The sequence below is a fragment of the Phytophthora sojae genome (genome assembly GCF_000149755.1).
Source record: "Phytophthora sojae unplaced genomic scaffold PHYSOscaffold_6, whole genome shotgun sequence".
Classification (NCBI taxonomy): Eukaryota; Oomycota; class Peronosporomycetes; order Peronosporales; family Peronosporaceae; genus Phytophthora; species Phytophthora sojae.
The window spans coordinates 2,889,381-2,911,906 of record NW_009258120.1 but is presented as its reverse complement, the minus strand read 5'-3'; the positions used below and the strand labels follow the sequence as shown (position 1 = coordinate 2,911,906).

The following is a 22,526-nucleotide window of genomic DNA, read 5'->3' as shown; positions in this document are numbered from 1 at the left end:
AGGATCTACGACTGCAACGCAGCAGCCGCAGAATGCCGCTGACACTTGCACAGTGTCAGCCGCAACGACACGAAGTAAAGCCAAGAACCGCGCGTCTGTGCAGGGTACAGACGCCGACAAGCGCACGATGAACGTGTCTGTGCGGGGCACAGACACTGACAAGAAGAAGAAGAAGAAGAGCGTGTCTGTGCAGGGCACAGACACCACGAAGACCAACGCAGAGGCCGGGCCTTCTGCTGGAAACGAGCTGAACTCGTTCAGCTCGAACGCAATCAACTTCGTGCAGCGCAGACAAGCCGTCATTCGGTTTGTCCAAGACGCTATTGCAGCTTCTGTCGACCGACAGAAGCTGAACGCAGACAATGTTGGCAGGGGCAACACTAATGAATTCGAGAAGGGTTCATTAGTCTTGTCAATGGACGTACCGTCTAGTATGCGTCTCCATCCGACGTTCTACATCGGAATGCTGAAGCTATACCTGCAGCACGAGCTACCTAGCTCGACTGAACCGAAGCAGAAGACTCGGCGGAAGCCATCGTCCTCTATCAGCAGCAGAGAGGTTCTCCGCTGCTGCGCCAGGGGTCTTCAACTTCGACGTGCTCGTTACGGAACGAGCACGCACTCTTCAAACGTCACGCATTGACCAAACGGTCAACGGTGGTTGACGTGCCGAGACCGGCACGTCTGACCTTGACGGGGGGATGGTGTAACGGGGTTACACGCACAAGTGGCTACAGTCACTTGTTACTCTAACAGATGCGATGTCTGTTAGAGGTTTGAACACTTCCTCGACCTTGGTGTAAGGTACACCAATGGCTACATACATTTACGACCACCACGACGGGTGGTCCATAGAGACTTAGGATTCCTATTGGCTGAGAGCAGCATCTTTTAGCCAATGAGCGACATGCATAGCATTGGAATTCTGCCAACCAGCCGTTGGCAGATTCCTATCTTAGAATATTACCTTTAGAGGAAGTCAGAAACATAAAACAAAAATAGCAGTTCTCATCTTTTACCAAAACCCGCTACTTGGAGTCTTTATCTTGTTTAAAGTATACTCGTGGATCTCGAGTATACTTAACTCAAGTAAAAGAAACCTACGCTTCCTCATACACGTGCACATACGTGTAAGCCGTAGTAGTGAGCCAAGGTAGGCCCATTACACGCCTCACCCACTCGTCAGTCGTTCGTTGTCGGCGACAACCCGCGAAGGTGGCCCCTTGCTCAGTCGTCTGCGAAGGTCATCACTCCTCGCTCGTCTCTCATCGTCACCGGCTGCTCGTGCTCGCCAGTACTCGTCTTCTCGTCGTCTGTGGCCCGCGAGGTAGGTTCTTCACTGAGCGGTCTCAAGCTGACTGCGCTCTCTAGCACGTGCATCCAGCCACTCACCGCTCTCCGTCTTGGATCGCGTCTTCTCGTTCGCGTCCAGGCGACTACTGGTGCCCAAGATCCCGAACGTGTGGCCCTCGTACCTCGCCACCGCCCGCTCCCTCGATTGTCGTCCCCTCCGTGCTGCAGATCTCGTCGTCCTGCTCGCTCGCTGTTTCTCGCTGATCTCGTCACCCGGTACAGAGTACCGTACCTGTTACAACTGTATTGGTGAGAATATCGATTAGTCAAAAGGCTTACCGTAAAATACAACTAAGTCTAAGAATTAAGGACAGCGTTTTACCTTTCAATAGATCCGGGACTTCGGCAAGCAGATTTTTGTTATCGGCAGCTAGTGCAAGCTTGGAATTCGTATACTCGACCTCGATGTCAGGCAGGGACTCGGGAATAACGGTGAACGTGGCGGCTGGAATTGTGCTGAGATCGTCTAGCAAAGGCGAAGATTCCTCCCGCATATTGACCCCATCTCCTCAACCTCATCTTCGACCGAGAGGGCTGAGACTCCAAGCCGTGTTGCACAACCGAGTCGGGGTGGGAAATATTCAAACTAGTTACGCATACTGCCTTAGAAACCAAGAACAATAATCCGAATTGTTTACATTTTCACCATAAGAGCTACCTAAGTGTTAGACTGGCGCCAGTAACACTCAGTATCGATGAACTATGATTTATTACGGAGAGCGGTGAGTATTAATTTAACATAGTTATGCAATTGCTTGATTTTGCTACAGTAAAAATAGTTAGTGTATCCTCCCGCAAACTTCTTAGTGAAGTTGCATCACTATTTTGCGCTAGTGACAAGTTTCGCTTTCCCACGGTCTAGAAGGAGTGCTATAGTTCATGGGTAATATCGGATAGGAGTATTCTAACTGTCATTGGCCGTCATTTATTGAGTTTCATTGCTAAACCTCAGGTGTGGTCAAGCGAAGCAGTTCCGAAGCAGTTCCGAAATGCCCATAACTTCCGCTGGAGCGGGGCTAGTTAGACACAAGTCCACCGCTGACCTAAAACGGATATGCTTGCTTCAGCGATTCCTGAAAGTTTTTATCGTTGAAAGGCACCTTCGTATCCTCGAAATCCGCCGAATTGAGACACTCGCGAGCTGCATCCGTAAGTTGCTCCCACATGATGAGATCCTGTGACTTGCCGTCTGCGTACGCAACCTCCAACTTGATCCAGCCCTTTTCAGGATATCCGAACGAATGGGTAACTCTCGTGGTGAAGCTGGAGCCCGCCGTATACGAATAAATGTATCGGGGTGATTGATAACGGCGACGGTAGTATTGCGGAGGTTCGGTTCCATTAATGTGTTGCTCGGCGCCAGCGAAAAACATCGGGTGAAGTTCGGTCATCTTCTCGTAAGGTGGTTCAGTAACAACGACGCGCCAAGAATCTTTGACGTTTCGAGAGCAGGATTGTCGATCCACAGCACCATATTCGCCCAGTCGTGGCGCTTCTTTGACGCGTGCCCTTTAACGTTCTTCTGGAAGTACCACGCAAACATCATGGGCCATTTGTCTTGATACCACCCAGAGCGGCCGTAAACCTGAGAGCCCCGAGGTGCTTTCTCGCAACCTTTCTTTCCTTTCGTTCCCTTGAGACCGCCAGTGACTTCACCCGCAGCGTTCACGGCTGGAAACGATTCGCACCGATCATAGGTAAAAAGCTGTGGCTTGTACTTGACCGCTGCCTTCTCGGATATCGTGACCGGAACGGGTTGGGCGAAGGGCTTGACTTGGTCATGGATAATCGTAGCGCCCACAACAGAGCAGAGCAGCGTGATGCAGACCAATGCAACGACTAAGAGCTTCATGGGGCTTGCTAGTGGTATCGGACGAATTCACTACTGGACCATTGAAGTTTTCCCCGTAAGGACTGGCAGATTCACTTCCAGTTTACCGTGCAAAATGTACATGTATATTCCGTAAACATCCTTGTATAATACAATGTATTAAATACATAGTTGTACATGTATGCTGGCTCTCCGGGACCAATAAATCACGTACATATTTATACCGTAAACACCATTTTTCTTGGCGTTACAGTCGTTCCACCGTTATGCGCAGGGAGTGCACACACCAAAAATGTGCTTGACCTGCGGCAACTGCACATTGCAGCGAGAAACAGTGATTTTATTTAACCAGCTAAGTGAGTTTGTCTCTGTTCGTGCTCCCAGCAATGTTTAGATGCCCTCTCGGATGATACCATTAAACGCCATCTATTACATTGTAAATGTCGGTATTTCTTGAGGTCGATCGTATTTTGTCCAAGAAATAGCGAACCACGTTTTTCATTACTTTCAGTTTAGTTTTTTTTACTTTATGTCAAATCGTCCAGGGAGCTTATATTCGCGAGTAAATTGGGAGATTGGACACGGGTACAATCGGTCGTGTAGGATCTGCTTCAGCCACGAAAATGTGTTTGTTTCAAACATTCCAAGAGGGTCGTAATGACGACCTCTCCAATTTACAGTTACGCTGATTGGACCCCTCTCATTTTCCTTCCTGCGGACAAGCACACGTGCGGTGAGTTCAGTCCAAGAGCCGCGAATGCATCGAAGTTACGTTCTGCTGCTGGTAGTAGTCGTACTGCTCGCCCTTTGTGGTGGGGTATCAGCAGGCATTGACCAGACAAAGTCATCCCAGTCCGGCAAGGCTGCTCTGGAAGACGACAACGCCAGCCGATTCTTGCGGAGTCACAAGAACAAGGACGGTGCTGGCGATGAAGAGCGAAGTTTCGGCAGCGCGCTGAAGAAACTGGTCGGTTTGGATGGTCTGCCTCTCGAGAAATGCCATTAAGAAAGCCATGAAGAACGACAAGTTTAAACTTAAACTGTACCGGAAGTGGGACAAGCAAACCATGGGGGGGCATCCGGGAGCAACTTAATGTGGACAGGTACCACCCGCCCGAGGTCAAGCTGCTGTTTAAGTACCTGAATGTGTACAAGAAGAGCCCTGTGTCAGCCATAAAGGCGAAACACCCTCAGAATGTGAAACGTGTTAGCTTTAAGCTGGAAAACCACATGCGTACAATCGAAGAGGAAGGAAACTTTGTCGTCAGAGTAGTGCGTGCCGTCAACTGATTACTGAGCTGTGCGGTTTAAATGTGAAAGGTTAGTGGGGGTGGTCAAGCGTCATCATACAGGTCGATTCTTTTTTTGTGAATACATGTTATCTACTCATCGAGCTTCATCTACATGTAGAACTACTTCGAAGTATATTTACCTTCATTAGCTCGAGCTCCCGTAATTCAACATGTACAGGTCGAACCCCCTCCCCCTCGCCCGGGTCCCGAATTGTATTTATTGGTGAAAATGTGAATACATCGAATGACTTATTTTCTTTGCTTTATGCACAATTAGCCCGATTTTTTTCATCACTGGTCTTACTGACTTCGGTTGTGGTGATTCTCTCCTTCCCAGTCTTGGGAGTTGACACTGCGATTGTCTTGCTCATCGCGACGATGTATGGTGTATCCTGCTGTTTCGTCAGCTAATGCCTCCCTAGCATCGCGCACTGCAGCAAATCCTGTTAGAAGTCGCACTCGATCCGTATGGCCACCAGCCAACACTCGGGGGAGAAAGATGAAAGAGAAAGTAAATCGACTGTTAGTGCTGCAGCCCCCGTCAACTACTTAAGCAGGCTTCAGCAGCTTCTCATACATAGACCCTACATACTTAGTTTCACTATACTTCACAGCGCTGCTGCTCTTATCCAGGCTCGCAGGGTCCCAAGGCCTTCATCTTGAACTTCAATGCAGTTGAAGACAGCCTGCAATACGCATTCCAACACGCCTCCTTCAAAGCTCAAGCTTCGACTTCCGGAATGCACTTCTTGAGGCGGGTTAGTTCATCACTTGGCACCACTCACACCTACGAGCCACAGCAGGTCTTTCAGTCGCTGCTTGTCCAGCGGCTTCGTAAATGCATCAGCCGGATTCGCGGCACCTTTCACTTTGTGCAGATAGATCGTGCCCTTCTCCACTTGCTCACGCACAAAATGCCATTGAAGTTCGATGTGTCTGGTGCGGCGAATGTAGGTAGCTTTGGTCGCCAAAACATGGGCAGCCTGGTTGTCAATACCAAGCTTCAGTTGCACATTCCGCTGAGGTAGCACCTCCTGCAGGATATTGCTCGCAGCAACAGCCTCCATAGCAGCCTCACAAGCAGCCACATACTCGGCCTCGGCCGTTGAGAGAGCCACGATTGACTGGCGGCGTGACATCCACGATACAGCACCTCCAGCCAACGTAAATACAAATCCTGCTGTGCTCTTGCGTGAGGCTGGGTCGTTAGCCCAGTCGCTGTCACAGTAGCCATCCAACATCACGCTGTCCGGCACAGCTTGCGTGCGATCGTAAGTTATACCATAGTCAACAGTACCAGCCAGATACCGGAACACGCGTTTTAACACACCCACATGCTTGTTGGAGGGCTTGCTCACGAAGCGACTCAACTGGCCCACGGTGTACGCCAAGTCTGGGAGCGTACCTGTAGCCAGCCAGACACATGAGCATACCTATCGCCTTGCGGTACTCGAAACTCGTGTCCGTCTCCTCGTTGTCACTCAGAGGCCCAAGTCGCACGTTGGTTTCCATAGTGCATGGGCGTTATTATACCCAAACGTCTCTAGCACATCACGCGCGTACTTGACCTGGCGCAGTGTCTCGGCGCCGGGGGTCTGCTCAACCTCGATGCCCAGATATTCACTCAGTCGACCCTGGTCCTTCAACCCATAGGCCTTGTCGAGCTCCTCAAACAGCTTACACTTGATCTCTTCGCAGTTGGTTGCGACGGTGATGTCATCCACATACACGAGGACCAACACGACCACTTCACCCTCAAAGCGGTAGTAGAGGCAGGGCTCAGTCAGCGAGCGCTGATAGCCATGGCCCAGAAACCAGCGGCTCAGCTCCGAGTTCCAATCTCGGCCCGATTGCCGTAAACCATACAATGCTTTTAGAACCACGTAAACGTGTCCATTGATCTCACACGGAAAGCCTTCGATCGACTTTAGGTACTGGCGGATCGCGAGCAGTGCATTGAGGTATGCGGTGTTAATATCACCACCGTACAATTGTAGATGCAGCACCGCTGCAAGAGCCACCAGCATCCGAAAGGCGGACATGCGAGCAACGGGGGCAAAGGTCTCCACAAAGTCCACTCCAGGTCTTTGGTGGTTGCCAAACGCCACAATCCGGGACTTGAACCGGATGACATAGCCCTGTCGATCTGTCTTCAGAGAACGCACCCAATGAGTGTTCAGAGGCTTGGCCCCCTCCGGTACATCCTCTTTAGGCATCTCCATGATGACACCCTTCGCCCTCAATGCACCAATCTCCTCCAGATCAGCTTGCATCCAAAACTCACGGTACTTTGAACGCTCCATTTCACGCTTGTTCTTTGGGATCTTCGCGCTGCTAGCATGGATCGGCTTGCCATTCTCGTCTAGAATACGTGCTGTACTTTGCGCCTCGTTCGCGACGTAGTCGTCGAGGTAGCGCAGGCGTCGTCGTTCGTGGTACTCACGGAGCCCTGTGCGTGTCCGCTTAGGCTCTTGCTTCTCAGCACCACGCTCGACTCGCAACTCCTCTGACGGAGCCTCCTCACGGTGAGTCCGTTTCCCAATCTGCTTCTGGGGGAATAGTGGACCTGCATCAACAACTTCATGTCGAATCGGCAACTCTTCCAACTCCACTTGTCCATTATCCTCCATAGATGTTATAGTACTCGCCACTGTAACCTCGTCATCATCAGCAGTACCGGCCTCCACTGGTTCCACTTCATCAGCATCATCTTCGGTAGACTCAGCCACATCGTCATATTTTTCTGACAGCAGCGACTCTGCAACTGTTCCACACACGCCAGCCACAGATTCGTCTCCATCAGTACTAATCATGTCGCCATCGCGCTGTTGCTCGTCATCCAGCGATGCCTGCATCGGCGAGATGCCCGACTCACTCTGGTCATCTTGCTGCTGCACAGTACCCCGCGAGGGCAATGATGATGCGGTGTCCGTGTGTTGCCCTGCACAGACATGCGCTCCGTAGCCGCGGACAGCGCCTGCGCAATCCATGTCGTCAGCCATCGCAGCTCCAACTTCGCTCGGGATAGCATCGGTAATGCCTTCGACTCCTGCAGGGCTTGCACAGCTCCGCTCTGTCTGCGTCGCCTGCCTGCACGCAGCAGAATTATCCTCGAAGGCGCCACTCGGGCGCTGCTCATAGGCAGCACATCGCTCGCTAGCTTCCTCGCCTCCCTCGAGTTCAGTGGGTTGCGAATCCGCAGACTCGCATCCAGTCAGAGGCGCAACAGTAGTTCCCCGCTGCCCAAGCTCAGTGATAGTTTCCTCATGATAACCCATGCTGCAATCTAGTTCGTGTTCATTTTCAGAGCGTTTGAAACGCAGTGACTCCTGGTCTGCATCCTCCACAGACACTTCGTGCCGGACACAATACACTACATCCTCAGCAATCCGTAGGTCAGCAACGAACATAGCCGTCCACTCCTCCGGAAAATATACCTTGCACCCCACGACATCTTCAGCATAGCCCAGAACAAATCCTAGCTTTGCATTGCCGTGGTGCTTTCGTCGCCCAGGCGAGACAGGAACGTGCACGTACGCGAGCGCACCAAACTTGTGAATGTGGTGATGATCAGGCTTAGCACCGAACATCATCTCGAACGGTATCCCTTGTGTATCCTTGTTGTACACTCTGTTCTTCACGCACACAGCGCTGCGCATTACCTCCGGCCACAAGCTCTTTGGGAAACCAGCGTGGTGCATGGACGCCTTCGTCATCTCGACGATCGACTGATGCGTCCCCTCGCACAGGTTCAGCTGGGAGCTCTTGGGGCCGACGCGAATATGCTCAATCCCATGTGCGCGATACCATGCGCTCACCGCGTCATTGACGAACTCGCCTCCCTTATCAGTCCACACCTGCTGGACCAGGTACTTGATCCAGTTCACACCACGTTTGCTTCTCCCAGCCTGCCGCTCAGCCCATAAAATGTACTCTTTGATGCGCGCATTGATCACCTCACTCGCCTTGCTTGTCAGCAAGTGCATGGTCACGAAACGAGAAAACCCATCCATGATAATCAACACTGCCTCGTAGCGAGTTCCATTATCCTTGCTAGGGATCAACAAATCAACGTACACCACTTGGTTGGGCTGCTCCAAGCCTCGGTCCAGCTTCTTGCGATGTGCCTTCTTTTTCTGCTTTCCGACGTGACACGCGTCACATGGACCCTGGTGCTGGCGCTGAGTCAGCAACATGCCCTTCATGAGTCCTCGGTCGACCATAGTCTTCAGGTACTGCTGGCACGTGTGGCCCAGGCGCTCATGCCAGAGCTCCAAAGATGCAACCCTTTAACAGCAGTCACGTTACACAGGGGCTGGTCCTGCGGACCAACAATTGCTCCAGTAGACGGATGCGAAACAAAGAAGCCCCATGTAGCTTCTTGGGGTGTGGCAACAATCACGGTGCGTCCTTCATCCATAACCCGGAAGTTCATCGTCTCACGATCATAATCAAACTGAAGGCCATGTTCTACTGCAAGTCCAGGCGACAAAAGCCCATACTCAGCTCCAGGTACGTAGAAAACATCGTCCAAGACGACTGCAACTTGTAACCCATCGACTTCGGTCAGTAACGCTACCGTTCCGACACCTGCAATGCGCGATGCGAGGGCTGGAGTGACACCGTGAATGCTTTCCGACTGGCTCGTGTCCTCCGTAAAGGCCACATAATAGGACCGGTTCCCAGTGACATGGACATTTGCCACTGTATCGAAATACCACCAACCACCACTGGTATCAATCGCAAGTTCATTTTCATCATCGGTCCTATCCACCTCTTGAACTGCATCACCACTTGCAACGTCATAGTTTTCATCATTGATCTCTGCATCCACACCGGCATCGATCACCATCGCGTCCAGCACACCGGTCACCACCCCAACATCTGCGTCTTCATGGTCTGGCTGTGGTGGCTCACTCTCGTCTCTGCGGATGGTCGCATTCCCGCGAGGCTTCCGCTTCTGCTCAGTCGCATTAGCTCCGTCACCGCTAGGCCCCTTCGCACGATCAGGGTAGTCAGCTCTGAGATGTTCTGTGCTTTCGCAGATGTAGCACTTCCGGAGCTTCTTCTTCTTCTTAGCGTCCTTGGCTGCATCCTGCTGCTGACCATCACTTTTGCTGTCCTTGTCCTTGGATCGGCCGAAATTGCCTCCGTGTTTCTGACTTCCGCGTTGTCCGTTGCCATTCTTGCCACGGAACTCCTTCTGTCTGGAATCAGCTGCACGAATCATATCACGGACTCCACTCGGGGTGAGAGCGCCAAAATTCGGGTTGTACCGAATCGCTGCCTTCATGTTCTCAAACTCGGGCTGGTTCGGCACACACTCCAACAGCATCTCCACCATGTCAACATCCTCCACGGTATACGGCAATGAAGCCAACTCAGTCCGTAAATTGAACATTTAGCTCAGGTGTTTATTAACATCTCCACCAGGGCTCAGCTTCGTGCTCCAGAGATCATTCCTGAGGTTGGGAACTCTGTGGGCCATAGCCGTCTTGTTGGTCTTGCCCTCGTAGAGCTCACACAGCGCGCCCCACATCTCGGTCCCCGTGGTCTTGTCGCGAATCTGGTGCAGCGTGTCCGGCGGCACCGAGGACCCCACCATGCGCATGATCTGCGTCTGCTTCTCATCGAACACCTCCTGCTTCTGGGCCGTCGACAGCTCCGACCTCACAATCGAACCCTCCACGATCTCGGTGAGCTTCTTCTCCTGGAAGACGGTCTTCATCGCCCACTTGTAGGTCTGCCAGTCTCGTTCATCCCAGTTCTTGGGGATCCCCTCCGCCGTGTACTTGAGAGGCTTCGCCATCTTGGATCACTTCTGCTGCAGCAGGACCTTCACGGTACTTGGGCTCAGTACCCTGTTAGAAGTCGCACTCGATCCGTATGGCCACCAGCCAACACTCGGGGGAGAAAGATGAAAGAGAAAGTAAATCGACTGTTAGTGCTGCAGCCCCCGTCAACTACTTAAGCAGGCTTCAGCAGCTTCTCACACATAGACCCTACATACTTAGTTTCACTATACTTCACAGCGCTGCTGCTCTTATCCAGGCTCGCAGGGTCCCAAGGCCTTCATCTTGAACTTCAATGCAGTTGAAGACAGCCTGCAATACGCATTCCAACAAATCCTCATGCACATCCTGGAAAATCTACAGTAGCACCCAGGGGCCAGAGTCGTCTCGTGTTCACGATATTCTGGTCTCGTAGAAAAATAAATAGAAAACGGTATTTTTGGCCGCCTTCATTTCGGATGCACCTCCCAACGCTCATCGCCAAAGTGCTGACTTCCAAGGTAAGGAAAGGCTCTACACTTTATGAGTGACATATTTTGTCTAGAATCTTATCCGCGCAACCCCGCACAATATCAAAGTTTTATTTGTCTAAACTCAGGTATATCCCACACAACTGATGCTAAACTTCATGTGACTTTGCATACATATCATATCGAGACCGCGGGTTTCCCATCAATGAAAAAACTACGTATTCCTCGGTATGTGATGAATATCTCCTGGGCGATTTTCAAATGGAATCTGTAATTATGATGTCTACTACTTGCACTCAATATCTTATTTGCCACACGATAATATTTCAGCGTGGTATTGCTCCGTTGGAGCTAGACCGGCAAAACCTCAACCACGCGCTCCCTCATACTCGGTACACGGCGAGTACAGAGAGCTATGGCTAATTCCATTGAATTCCTACTAATTTTTTTGTGTGGTCGGCCATTCCCAATGAGACAGCCCCAATCACCCGCGTGATACATAAATCCGCTGATGACATCCTATCTGCGGGTCTTCAACCGAGACCGCGGTCAATATCGAGCTAAAATCATCAACTCGATTCGACCCAAAAAATTTTATTCAATACAGATCTTCAAAGTGGATCAGCCTCAAATAAATGTCATCTAACCAAGTACGTGTTGAAATAAAAATGATCTGAGTTTGCACCGAAGTCTTTAGGTTTGGGATGGGGTAATATCAGTTGAATTTTAACGGTCTAGTCACTACATATTTAGTGTACGCACAGCATTTACTGTATACCAAGCACCAATTGTGTGGTAGTTAACATGTAGTGTCTAGTTTGATTTATGGAATTTGTAGACTAAACTGCTTCCATCCGTTCGTTTTTGGCAATCAGAGTGGATTCCAGGCCTTCTTCTCTTTATTACGCCATCCAAAGCAAACTGGTAGCAAAGTAGTTCTCTTGGGTTGTTACTACGTAGTATTGTGAATGCTATGAAAGATCAGCAAATATCACTTACAGTGGTTAGTGTATCAATAAAATCACGAACACGTTACGTTTTCTCAAGCAATATTTAAAATTGGAGTTGATGTCCCATCTGCCGAGTTGAAAGCTGCGTGCGTTTAACCTGATTGTGTACTATGCGTGATATTGTGGTGTCGAGAAAGTTGAGTGAAGCTTACGGCAGTCACGCGGCATTCGGCGTCAACTCAACTGGCAGGTCAAGGCACATCGCCTTTCGTTCGATGGCGTTCGACGGCTGCTGATTGGCCAGTCTGGACCAATGACGATGACTCGTCGACACCCAAGGTCGAGCAGTGGTGTACCCACACAACACCGGGACTTCAAGGACGACCCGAACCTACGGCGAACTTTGGCCTGAGTTCCGCACCTAAGGCGACTATTCGAGTCATCGGGAGGCCGTCCGAGCCTTCAAGAGGGCTTGGAAGAGTCGGGTGGTTACCTGGAAGATCCAAAACGGACATGTCTAGACTAGATATTTGTATTGAAAGATAGGAAAGAGAAGATAGAACAGTTAAGCCCTTTGGGCAACAATACGAGAACACGATTTCCTCCCAACCACTCAAGGAAGACGTCCGGGCTATCGGTGAGTTCCCGTAGCAATTGAATAAACCTGTTCGTAGGATTATGACTGCCGGTGGACACGCCTACTACTAGTATCGAAGCGTGTGTTTACCCGTGGTCAGGCCAAGAGAAGAGAAGAGGTGGCCGTGTATACGAAGGGCGAGTCATCGCCGTGTAGTGGAGGAGCGAGAGCGCACTCCATTTATCCTTCCCGCCAGAGTATACCTCCGGCACCCTCGTATCAAGCCGTGACTGGCTGGGACCCTTCCTTCCTGAGGGCATGCGAGGTTTATATTGTGTGTGAGAGCGTGCCAGCCTTTGCTCGTGGCTGGTGACGCTGGGTTTCCGTCAGTTGACTAAGCGGAAACACGGTGCACAAAGGAAACATCAACTCGGTGCAAGGGAAAGTTCCTGGGTCTTCAGGTTCTAACCCTAACAAGCCCATTGAGTCATCGGGACTTGGTGGGTGTTGTAGGTGGGGAAAGTGTGCTATTATATAATTTAGTGCGTGTTCCTACACGACAATATTTCTCATTTGGCGTGTGCATGTTCTTCACGGGCAAGTTACCCTCACGGGCAATGATCAACAACCGCGCACTTGCTACAGACCATTGTCCATAAACCTGTTCTGCATGTAAGGGGCCATCCTACTAGGAATTTCATAGTGAGACGGACCGTGCAACCCGATCAGGAACTGTACATGTATTGGCCGCGCCCACAGCCGCGTGATGATACATAAATTCATTCCTGAAAATCTATCAGCGAGTCGTCTAAGATAATCATCTCGATTCGACGCCCCCAAAATGTACTAATCGACCCATGTGCACATCACACAATTGACATTGGTGCTCTTTTTTTATGTCATTGACGTAGGAAGAATGCTACGCTCAACTAGTAAAACTTCCTCGTTTTGATATATCTTTCAAGAGTGTGATCGTAATACTTTTTAGCTTAATCCATCGTAACTATGAGGCAAATCGACGCCTACTGTGTAAGTAGCGTAAGACCCACTGCAGGTTGCGGATGTCTTGGTGTCTACGAACTCTGAATAACTTTTGTACTAGTAGCCGATTTTGCGATTTTTTAAACGATACTATCAAAATACTATTACTGTACTAGTATAATAGGTATTTTCTATGCAGACTTTTCAATCCCTGTTATGCATGTATTTTAATACTTAAAAGTGTACCTGGTATCATTTCGTTTGATATGTCTCACACGATGCGTGACTCACCAGTCATGTGATCTTATGCCACAACATCACTGGTAGCCCATCACATCTCAAAACGCAGAGCCCAACTCAAGTGAAGAACAAGATCCCGATCCCAATGCAAGGACAATTCGTGCTGACAAACGCGCTGCTGCTTTCATTCGTGAAACATTCGAGCAGTGCATTCAGGGGTGCCGCGGTGGAGAGAAGATTGTACACCAAAGGGTACTCAGGAGGCACGATTGCTGGCTGGGTTATCGGCAGTGGAAGATTTTTAAATGGGTCTTATGCAGAGGAATTTATCATACCGTACTTTTCTTTGATCCAGTGATTGGATCACATTTGTTTGTGAACTGGCGACGTAGGCCCTAAAGTCTTGCCTCACTCTGCTACGCGAGCTTTAGTGGAGGAATGTCCAGCACCCTACGGCTCCGTGATTCCGAGCCTTCAAGCCCAAGCACCGCCATGGACTGAGCCTCCTCTCGTCACTGCTGCGCTGAGCACGTTAGGGACCCCGAGCGTCTATTTCAGCGTGAAGGCTGTGCTACGTCTCCTATCCAGCGCGCACGAGGGGGCCAACCCTGAGGTGGATCGGATGCTTCGACATGATCATGCCCGTGTGGAGCAAGAAGATCTACGTGCGCGGCGCGGCGTGGTGTTTCTGGTGGACAAGGATACCGACAGCGACGGCGTGCTGGGCCAGACACAAGGCCTGCACGATAATAGGCGACGAGCGACGACGATGTCGATGCGGTGTACATGTTGTAGGCAAGGTCTAGATCTCCGGTGTGCCGAAGAGAAGCGAGGCACGAGAAGCGGCTGCAGATTGTGGTATGGCCGTTCAATACGGCAGCGGGACGGATGTGGCCAGCGGAACAGTGCTGGTGTTGTGTTTCGCGCAACACAGCGCTGGCAACGTGTCAAGGGTTGGCATACAGGCGAGCGGGCCCATTGCGTCGTCTACAGATGAAAACTTCAAGGCTGTCGACACCGCGCGGTGGGCAGCCACGTCCTCATGGCTGCAGCATCAGCAATGTGACCAACAGTGACGTGCTTGGCGGCATGGGTGTGAAGACCGGTGGTGAGGGCGGTGCGTCGATAGTGTAGACATCTCCGAGCGAGTGTAATAGGGACGGCGCTGGAATTTCCTGCGAGCGCCTACGCAAGTCAAGCTCACGTTTATTTTTGCGGCAACAGGCTGAATTGGAGACCATACCGATCGAGATGCGCAAGCACTCAGTTCTGGCGATTGATGCGCTTCAGTTGAGTCGGACGGAATAGAACGGAAAACAAATGATCAACTACTTAGGTTATATTTTAGATTTTTAAACGCAGTTTCTACAGCTACCTGTTCGAGACTACTTCTTGCTCTAGGAAGTAGTATCCATATATCGTTTGCTATCAGTACGAAGCACACGTCCAGTATGGTCAAAGGATATGTATTCGCTTCTTGCAGCCGCAAACTATCGGCAACAAACTCAATGGAAAACTATTACAAATAACATATTTGCAAGTACTTAGTTAGATGCCAGCAATGATGATCGACCGAGGTGAGCCAGCGTTGAGCTGCTGCATTGGTTTGGTAAAAATGCGTAGTCACTGCACTCTTAAGAAAACGTGTAAGCCCATCGTTTTTATTAATTGGACTGAGCAAACGCCTTCCGTCGCGGCTTAGGTAGCCACCATTTCACCACGGTACGCTGTGAAGCGACTAATGCAATGATAGGCTCCGCTCATTGCACCATGCCTTCTCATTTAAAGCAGTGGGTCCAAATGCTCAGCCTTCATGTACAAGTAGCATTATGGATGCTTGCTACGGCAGGAAAGCCGAACGGAGGTCGTACAAATGGTGGCAAGTAGTACCATGTTCCACTACCGTGGCTGTTTGGTTCAGGTCTACCGATTCGGTCTCATAATCAGCATGTTCAAATCCTAGACCTGATCTGCATAAGAACCAAAATAAAGGCAACCATCGGCAGTGTGATCGGCATGCTACTCGTGGGGGGTCTCGCGTGGAACTGGCAGAAGAGGAAGCATGAACAAAAGCAGCAACAAAGGCAGAAGCGCAACCAGGACCAAGAGGAGGGGGAAGAGGAGCAGCAGAAGCAGGGCAAGGAGCAGGCGCTACTTCAGTGAGTCATGACATTCGACTGAGGTAGAAGACGGCGATGAGGGCAACAACAAATTAGAGATACGTAGTGCAGTGTTTTAGCAACATCAGCATTGAGAGTATCCTAAAATATAGCGAATTGAAAGAAAAACTTCGAAAGCGTTGTGGATAGAACAGCGACGCAAGGATCATAAATACTCCCCTCCATAGAAAATCTTCGAGTTTGATTTACACTGACCTTGTTCCCATTTGTCTGCTGTAATTCCAAAGCTTCTTTTTTCATGTTGTTTTCGTTCAAGCAACGAATCGGATTCGAACGAACTCTTCTTGTGAACTACTTCCTCTGGCCGATGATATACGCAGGTTTCAGATCATTTGCCCATTGCTCTACGAAAACAAGGCCTTTTTGCATGCTAAGGGTGACCGTACCCGTCGAGCTATCCAGCCGACAAATGCCAAATTTGGCTCTGATTTGGCTACAGGTGGGGGTATTGCCAAATGCCAAATCAAAAATAGCTTCCCGATCCCAGAGCTATTTCCGCGGCCAAATTTGGTCGTGAAAATAGCAACGGGGAACGTGACCGCAGTCTATAGGACGTGCATTCTACGAGTCCTGGATCGGAGCTGGAACACAGTAAAGATGCCCACGCAACATGTCGTGTCCGTTGCAGGGGCGTAACCAGAGCCTTTTTCTAGGGGGGGGGGCACCGCCCTTTTTCTAGGGGGCACGGGTCTAGGGCAAAAAATAGTATGGATTATAGCATTCAAAGCGAGGTGGAGGCAAAAGTTTGGGGGGGGGGGGCGTGCCCCCCCCTAATCGGGCCTAGTTACGCCCCTGGTCCGTTGCAACCGAGTCGAACCCTTGAGGCAGTCTAACGCGACTATCAGCGCGATGTTTGGCTTAGCTTAGCGCACGACCACGTCGAGACGCCCCCGATGAGAAGGCAATCTCCGTACCACCGGTCCTCTTTCAATCGGCAGCCATGAAAGCGGCTTCATCTTCACCAAAACCGCCTAGGAAAACACACGCTGCATTACTACCGTGTGTGTGTGACTGGAAAATAGCGATATCGCTGTGAAACTTTCGCTCGCCATTGTCAAATCTACAATTACCACATGATTTGCCCGCCAAATTCAATATAGGGATAGCTCTACCGGTACGGTCACCCTAATTGGACCAAAATACGCACCGCGATCTCTGCTATTGGCTAATATGGCGTTTACGAACAGATTCGATCTGGAGACTGAGCTATGATCACAAACGCGACGCTACTCCGAGAGCTCACTGGTTTGCGGGCTTTGGCCCGCGGTGTTCGCAGTTCGGTCTTTTTTTACTGTATTCTAAAACGTGCACAGTAGAAAACTTATTTACTACTAGTAGTACTATGTGGTAATAGCGCTATGCTTGCCGCAGAAGCGCGTTGCGTGATGACATTCTTGAATTTTAGCGCTTGCTCTTATTTTTGTACTGTGAAATATCATGCGTCCATTTGCTGGATGGCTTACGCTGCTCGATCTGCCGTGGCGGATCAACGTGAACTCACACTATTCGGCTGCTACCGCGGGAGTCCCCGTATGCTGCGCTGCAGCAGTGCGCGGCGACGGGCGTAGTCAGCCGTCATAACCGCAAATTTCATTTCATTGCATGAACTCACACTAGCGTTACTGCTATTCAAGGTACATACTGCACAGCTTTAAGCTGCCAGACTGAGCTTCGGTTCAGAATGTATAATGTGTTTATTTTCTGGGGTTATTCGGTGTATATGTCCAAATTTGACGCCTTCAACTTGATTTTGTAGAATTGCTATACTGATTTAAATGCCGTTTAGGTCTCCTCACTTCAAAGTCGACTCTCAACAAACAGTTCGCACCCACGACCATTAATTAATAGCGATAATTTTGTTTTACTCAACGACGGTTTATGGTTGCTGCTGCTGTGGCGTCCGACATCGTATCTTAGAAATGACAGCCACATGCCTAAACTAACTTAGCCGATACGACGGCGACCTACCTATTGCTCGCTTGCTGCCCCGATTCGGTCGATTCCTCACAAATTGCATTGACTGACTGATCACCCCTCTTTATTATTGCTGCTGCCTGGTCAGCTTGTCGCCGAAAGCATGCTTGCTTTGAGCTGTAATGAATCGGAGTTTGCACCGCTGTGCTGTAATACAATTGCTGTACAACTGTCATTGCTGTTGTGTCAAATAGCTCTTTAACCGATAATGCAACATAAAACCTTATGTTGCATTATCTCAAACATACGAAACGACAGTTCTGACGAACTGCGGAACTAGGGCTTCGCGAAGGCTGGGATAGGATTGGTTAACTCACCTTTGATCGCCATTGATAAACTCAATCCGCACGCTCCACGGGCATCTCCTGCGCCTGCTTCGCAGCCGCAGAATCTGCCCGACAATGTATCGCCTCTATGGTCACGACGTACAACCGATTTCAGAGCAAAATCTATGACGAATCTAACTCGACGAATTTGCAAATGAACTGGAGCAGCCTCCATCATTCTTGAGAAGTCTAAAACACTCGGTCAATAGACATCACTTACTGTATATTGACCTAAAGACGTTACCGGTTCATCACCGGTGTCGATTGGACGGGGGGACATCGCCCGAATTAATCCTGTTTGGGCTGGGCTATCAGCACTTCGTCGCTTCCTATCCCAGTATAAAACCTTATGTTGCATTATCTCAAACATCCGCAGGGGCGCAAACGACAGTTCTTACGAACTGCGGATTTGACCGAATTCCGCCACGAGTCTACTAGAGCACCGATTACCCGCCAAGCACCACCAATCTCATGGCTATGGTTAAAGAGCGCCGTGACACCATTTTGGAGTTGCTAGCGATCAGTAACAGCTACGTTTTGCCTCGCGGAAGGTACGTGACAGCGGCGATGAAATAGCACCGTTTTTCAGTCACTGTGGCGCGAATATGGTTGTTTTTGCGAGCCACGATGGTCAAGGGACTTTGTATTGAGGCATGGGAGAGCGGGAACATTGGGAACTGCCGTTGGGAGTGCCTTAACCGCACAGGGCTTCGCAGCAAGCCCCGCGGATGGAGCGGCTAATGCTTTATAAGCCAATCGCGAAGACCAAAATACCTGTTTTTGTCCAATCACCATGACGTATTCTGAAACCTGCGTTTATTTTCGGCCAGAGGAAGTATTGTGAAACCCGCTTCATTTGCCTATTTTGCTCGTAAATCGATTGATTAACACCCTGATTTAGCTCGATCGATTTACAAATCGATCGACTCCCTGCGATACATATGTGAGTGGATGTGCAGATTAGGCGACCGTTTTATGGAGACCTAGTCGATATAGCCGCGTTTGGAGCAGAATGCTCACCTTTTACTGGGCAATCGCGCAGGCAAGTGTCACGATCGATTTCAAACCTGATTTGTACTCTGATTAATTTGGCTATTGAGATCTAATAAGGGGTTGCTAGAGATGGGCGTTTTAGCCGGTTCTCACAATATATCATTTCAAGTGGTATTCTCGCAATCGTTAATCTTTTTAAAACAACATAAAATAACGACAAAGTACACGTAAGTGTTCGTTAGAGTTGAGGCTTGTCGTATTTTTCCTGGTGATCTGTCTTATAACTGGCTCAAATCCTCCCCCATTTTGCCCAATCCCTTATCGTTTCAACCATTTTAAGCCAATGGGGTACCGTTGATCATCCAGCATCCAGGAGCTCCATGGCGAATGTGGGGGCGGCGACCGCACGCCGTGAGCGGCTGGAGGCGCTGCAGCGGCTGAGCGACGCAGGGCAGCGCGCGGAGCTGCAGTCCGAGATCGCCAGCTACTCGACCAAGGAGCTGCGCACGCTGTGCGGCGGCTTCGGCGTGCCCGCGCAGAGCAAGGAGTACGCGGCGTACCAGTCCAAGGCCGGGTACGCGGAGCTGCTGCTTAAGTTGCTGGAGGCCAAGACAGCGAGCGCCGCGGGTCTCGTAGACGGCGGTGGGTTTGTATTCATCAATGCAAACCCGGCGGGTCGCACCAGGAAGAGCAAGAACTGCAACTTGCGCCTCACGAACGTGCTCTTCTCGCCTCAATTAGCGCCTTATTTGAGGCAGTTGACAGTTGACGGAGCACTCAGGAAGCGCAATGCGGACGGCAGCAGCGCTTTTTGGGACAAAGTGAGGGCGGAGTTTGTGAGCAACAAGGCGGAGTACGCGCGGGTCGCGTACCCAGATGATCACGTGTTCGTGGACTTCAATCTGGGCTCGCCCATTGCCCATTCAAGCGACAAGCTGCGGAAAATGTGGGAGAAGCTGGGCCTGGCCTACGTCTGCGTCTTCGGCTCGCAGTGTGTTGCTGGTGGGGATAGTGCGGCGGAGCTGGCCGCATGTTCGGGGCGACATGACGTCTACTATTTGAGACGCTGGCTCCATGACAAGCCCGAGTTGATCTCGGTTGTGTGCAAGGCGCCGACGGAGACGGATTTTGGACAGGGTGAGTCGCCGGGTGTATTGCAGATGCAGCAGAGTGTGCAGGCGAGTCTCCAGCAGAGGTCTGTGAGTTGCGTGGATTCTTCGGTTGTGCCTGTGGAGAGTGGGAACGTGCAAAGTGTGGATGACGAGGGGGAACGGCTGATGAAGTCGATCAAGTTGGCGTATGATGTGCTGGCCGCAATGCCCGCGACCGATCAAGGATCGGAGGTTGAGCATACCGTTCGACGAAGGTTGAAACGGTGCGCGAAGCGTTTGAAGGTGATTGAAGACGAGGAGGAGAAGCAGTCCATGTCGCTCTAGCGAGCTCCCACATATCGATGTATTTATTTGCGCAAACCATTGCTTGCACTCAGCTGCAATTTTCCAGGAGCTGGAAAAGCGTGCAACGTACTGGAACGAGTGTTGAGAGTATAGTAAGTCACTTCAAGTATCAATGTTTTGACGATCAAAACTGGAATGCATGTTTGTTGCCCTACTACTGTAGTTCAAGGTCCTCTTGAAATTAATGGTAAAACTTTCTAGTACCATGCGGAGGCTCTCGATCAGGAAAGTTGCGTGTGGCAGCCGCTGATCCACGCTCACTCAGCGCCGTAATCCGCACCACCGCGTCACAGCGAACGCCAGCCAGACATTCTTGGATTAAGGCGTCGTGTTGAACGTAGGTAGCCAGAAAGCGTACAATTCCTCCGTATTGAATTGCGTCGTTCGGGGCCAGACAAACTCTCCCCCAGCGGCCTCCAACAACTTCTTCAAGTGCAGCCACAGTATCGTCCACGACAGAGTTGACGGTAACTCCCGTTGTTGCGTCGAGTAAGCCACACTGGGTCTGGGTGGTGGCCGCGCAGAGCGTTCAAACCTCGTACCAGTTGCCTCAGGGCGGTTCTGCGGGATTGTCTCGTGCCACGAGCACTCCGCGAAGATAAGCATCCACCTGCCATTTCAAGAAACATTTGATCAGCAGCAGCAACAATGCGTGCAGTTGAAGAGAATACTCACTTGGGGCAGACAATCGAACGATAACTGCTGCTCTGGGTCGCTTGAGCGCGTTTCCACCATTGTCCAAGAAGGGTTGTTGAGTTTTGAGCTTGCTTGGAAAGTTGAGAACAATCGTCCCGTCCCATTTTCCTGGAAGTACAAAGGCTGACAACGATCTGACAGGCAGGATTGCCTGCCTTAAGTGAGTAGTGCAACTAGCTGCACATGCGGAAATATATTATGCGTCGTTGCCGAAAATACAGGTCCTACACTTGTCGACTTCGGAGCCATAGATCGTCGAGCGATGGTAAATTCTTGTTTGACAGGAGAAAAGACAACTTGTGCACCGAGTAAACCCCTGTGCCAGATGAAACCCCTGCCGCTGTATCTTCGTCTGTATCCTTCCTTCCTGGGCTGGAGTGCTCTCGTAAAATTCTACTGACATGCTTGTACATTTTGCGCAGCTGAAGGTCTCACTCGAAGGATTATCGTGTTTCCGGCTGGGAGGCTTCGGCTTGTGTCAATGGTATCATGCTACCGACGTACGTTTGGCTCTGTGTTGCTGTGTATGACCCATTCATCACAATATGCATGCTGCTTCCACAGCTCCAGAACCGCGAGGTGTACCACGAATTGTCGCTCAAGTACCTGCTTACTGCCATTCCTCAGTTACTAGCAGCCCTGCTGCTGCTGCTCGACTGCGTGTGCACGTTCTCACGCGCGTCCAGTACCTTCGCGTACGGGACGATGGTAGACTCGTGCTTGCATGAGGGCATCGCTGGTCTGATGCTTGTTTCGATCCTATTCTCGACGTTCCACCTGGCGCTAAGTGTGTGCTGCTCCTTTCCAGCTTTCTGGTACGAATCTGTCGGTTCAAATGCGTTGATTCAAGCTACTAATCAAATTGTACCTGCGTGTTGCAGTCCTGTTGATCCGATACGCTGCCAGCTCAGTCGAATCGTGGCGTGTCCGGGATCTGTAGCAAACCTCCCGCACTACAACTTGTACCCTCGACTAGCCCACACCTGCGCCACGTTCACAATGCTGTTCGCATTGTGTATCAAGCCTGCACACATCTTTAAGGACCAGCATCCTCGAGTACGCCGGAAAATAATTAATTCCTGTTGTTCTACCACTACTAGGCTGTTGCTAGCTCACAGCCCCTACTTACCTGTTGGCGACCCTGTTCAACTGTTAGTTTTCAACAGGTTTTCAAGTTTGAGAACCTGTTGATCTGAAAACCTGTTGCGAGTGCTCTTTGACTGCAAGGCAAGCACCTAGCAGTCATCAGGTTAGTGGCGAGTGCAAATACGCAATCGGCAGGGCAAACATCTCGTACTAACGCTTGAGGGTCGCAATCGAACATCATGCCGATAGCTGGGACTGAGAGCGAACAAGATACACCAAATTAAGTCAGCTACAAGCAACCGGAAGTCATTTAGAGAGCTGCAGCCCA

The 22,526-nt window shown here is 50.5% G+C and overlaps 6 protein-coding genes across 6 annotated transcripts; 4 read left to right on the top strand and 2 right to left on the bottom strand.

The window, feature by feature from the left end:
• Window positions 1-1,227: 1,227 nt before the first annotated feature.
• PHYSODRAFT_335497 (hypothetical protein) lies at window positions 1,228-3,205 on the bottom strand (the record flags this gene model as incomplete). Its single annotated transcript, XM_009532896.1, has 4 exons — window positions 1,228-1,313; window positions 1,393-1,558; window positions 2,454-2,573; window positions 2,825-3,205. 4 exons carry the CDS (start codon window positions 3,203-3,205, stop codon window positions 1,228-1,230), a joined length of 753 nt encoding a protein of 250 aa, XP_009531191.1.
• Window positions 3,206-3,941: 736 nt separating this feature from the next.
• PHYSODRAFT_286687 (hypothetical protein) lies at window positions 3,942-4,190 on the top strand (the record flags this gene model as incomplete). Its single annotated transcript, XM_009532895.1, has 1 exon — window positions 3,942-4,190. One exon carries the CDS (start codon window positions 3,942-3,944, stop codon window positions 4,188-4,190), a length of 249 nt encoding a protein of 82 aa, XP_009531190.1.
• Window positions 4,191-13,924: 9,734 nt separating this feature from the next.
• On the top strand, window positions 13,925-15,649 carry PHYSODRAFT_335495 (hypothetical protein; the record flags this gene model as incomplete). The annotated part of the gene is made up of 3 exons (XM_009532894.1): window positions 13,925-13,946; window positions 14,023-14,257; window positions 15,493-15,649. 3 exons carry the CDS (start codon window positions 13,925-13,927, stop codon window positions 15,647-15,649), a joined length of 414 nt encoding a protein of 137 aa, XP_009531189.1.
• A 3,690-nt stretch (window positions 15,650-19,339) lies between these two features.
• On the top strand, window positions 19,340-20,395 carry PHYSODRAFT_514180 (hypothetical protein; the record flags this gene model as incomplete). Its single annotated transcript, XM_009532893.1, has 2 exons — window positions 19,340-20,100; window positions 20,212-20,395. 2 exons carry the CDS (start codon window positions 19,340-19,342, stop codon window positions 20,393-20,395), a joined length of 945 nt encoding a protein of 314 aa, XP_009531188.1.
• Window positions 20,396-20,597: 202 nt separating this feature from the next.
• PHYSODRAFT_510629 (hypothetical protein) lies at window positions 20,598-20,888 on the bottom strand (the record flags this gene model as incomplete). The annotated part of the gene is made up of 1 exon (XM_009532892.1): window positions 20,598-20,888. A coding segment is annotated over one exon (291 nt), but the record flags the coding sequence as incomplete, so codon positions are not given.
• Window positions 20,889-21,661: 773 nt separating this feature from the next.
• On the top strand, window positions 21,662-22,303 carry PHYSODRAFT_514357 (hypothetical protein; the record flags this gene model as incomplete). Its single annotated transcript, XM_009532891.1, has 2 exons — window positions 21,662-21,927; window positions 21,994-22,303. 2 exons carry the CDS (start codon window positions 21,662-21,664, stop codon window positions 22,301-22,303), a joined length of 576 nt encoding a protein of 191 aa, XP_009531186.1.
• Window positions 22,304-22,526: the final 223 nt, after the last annotated feature.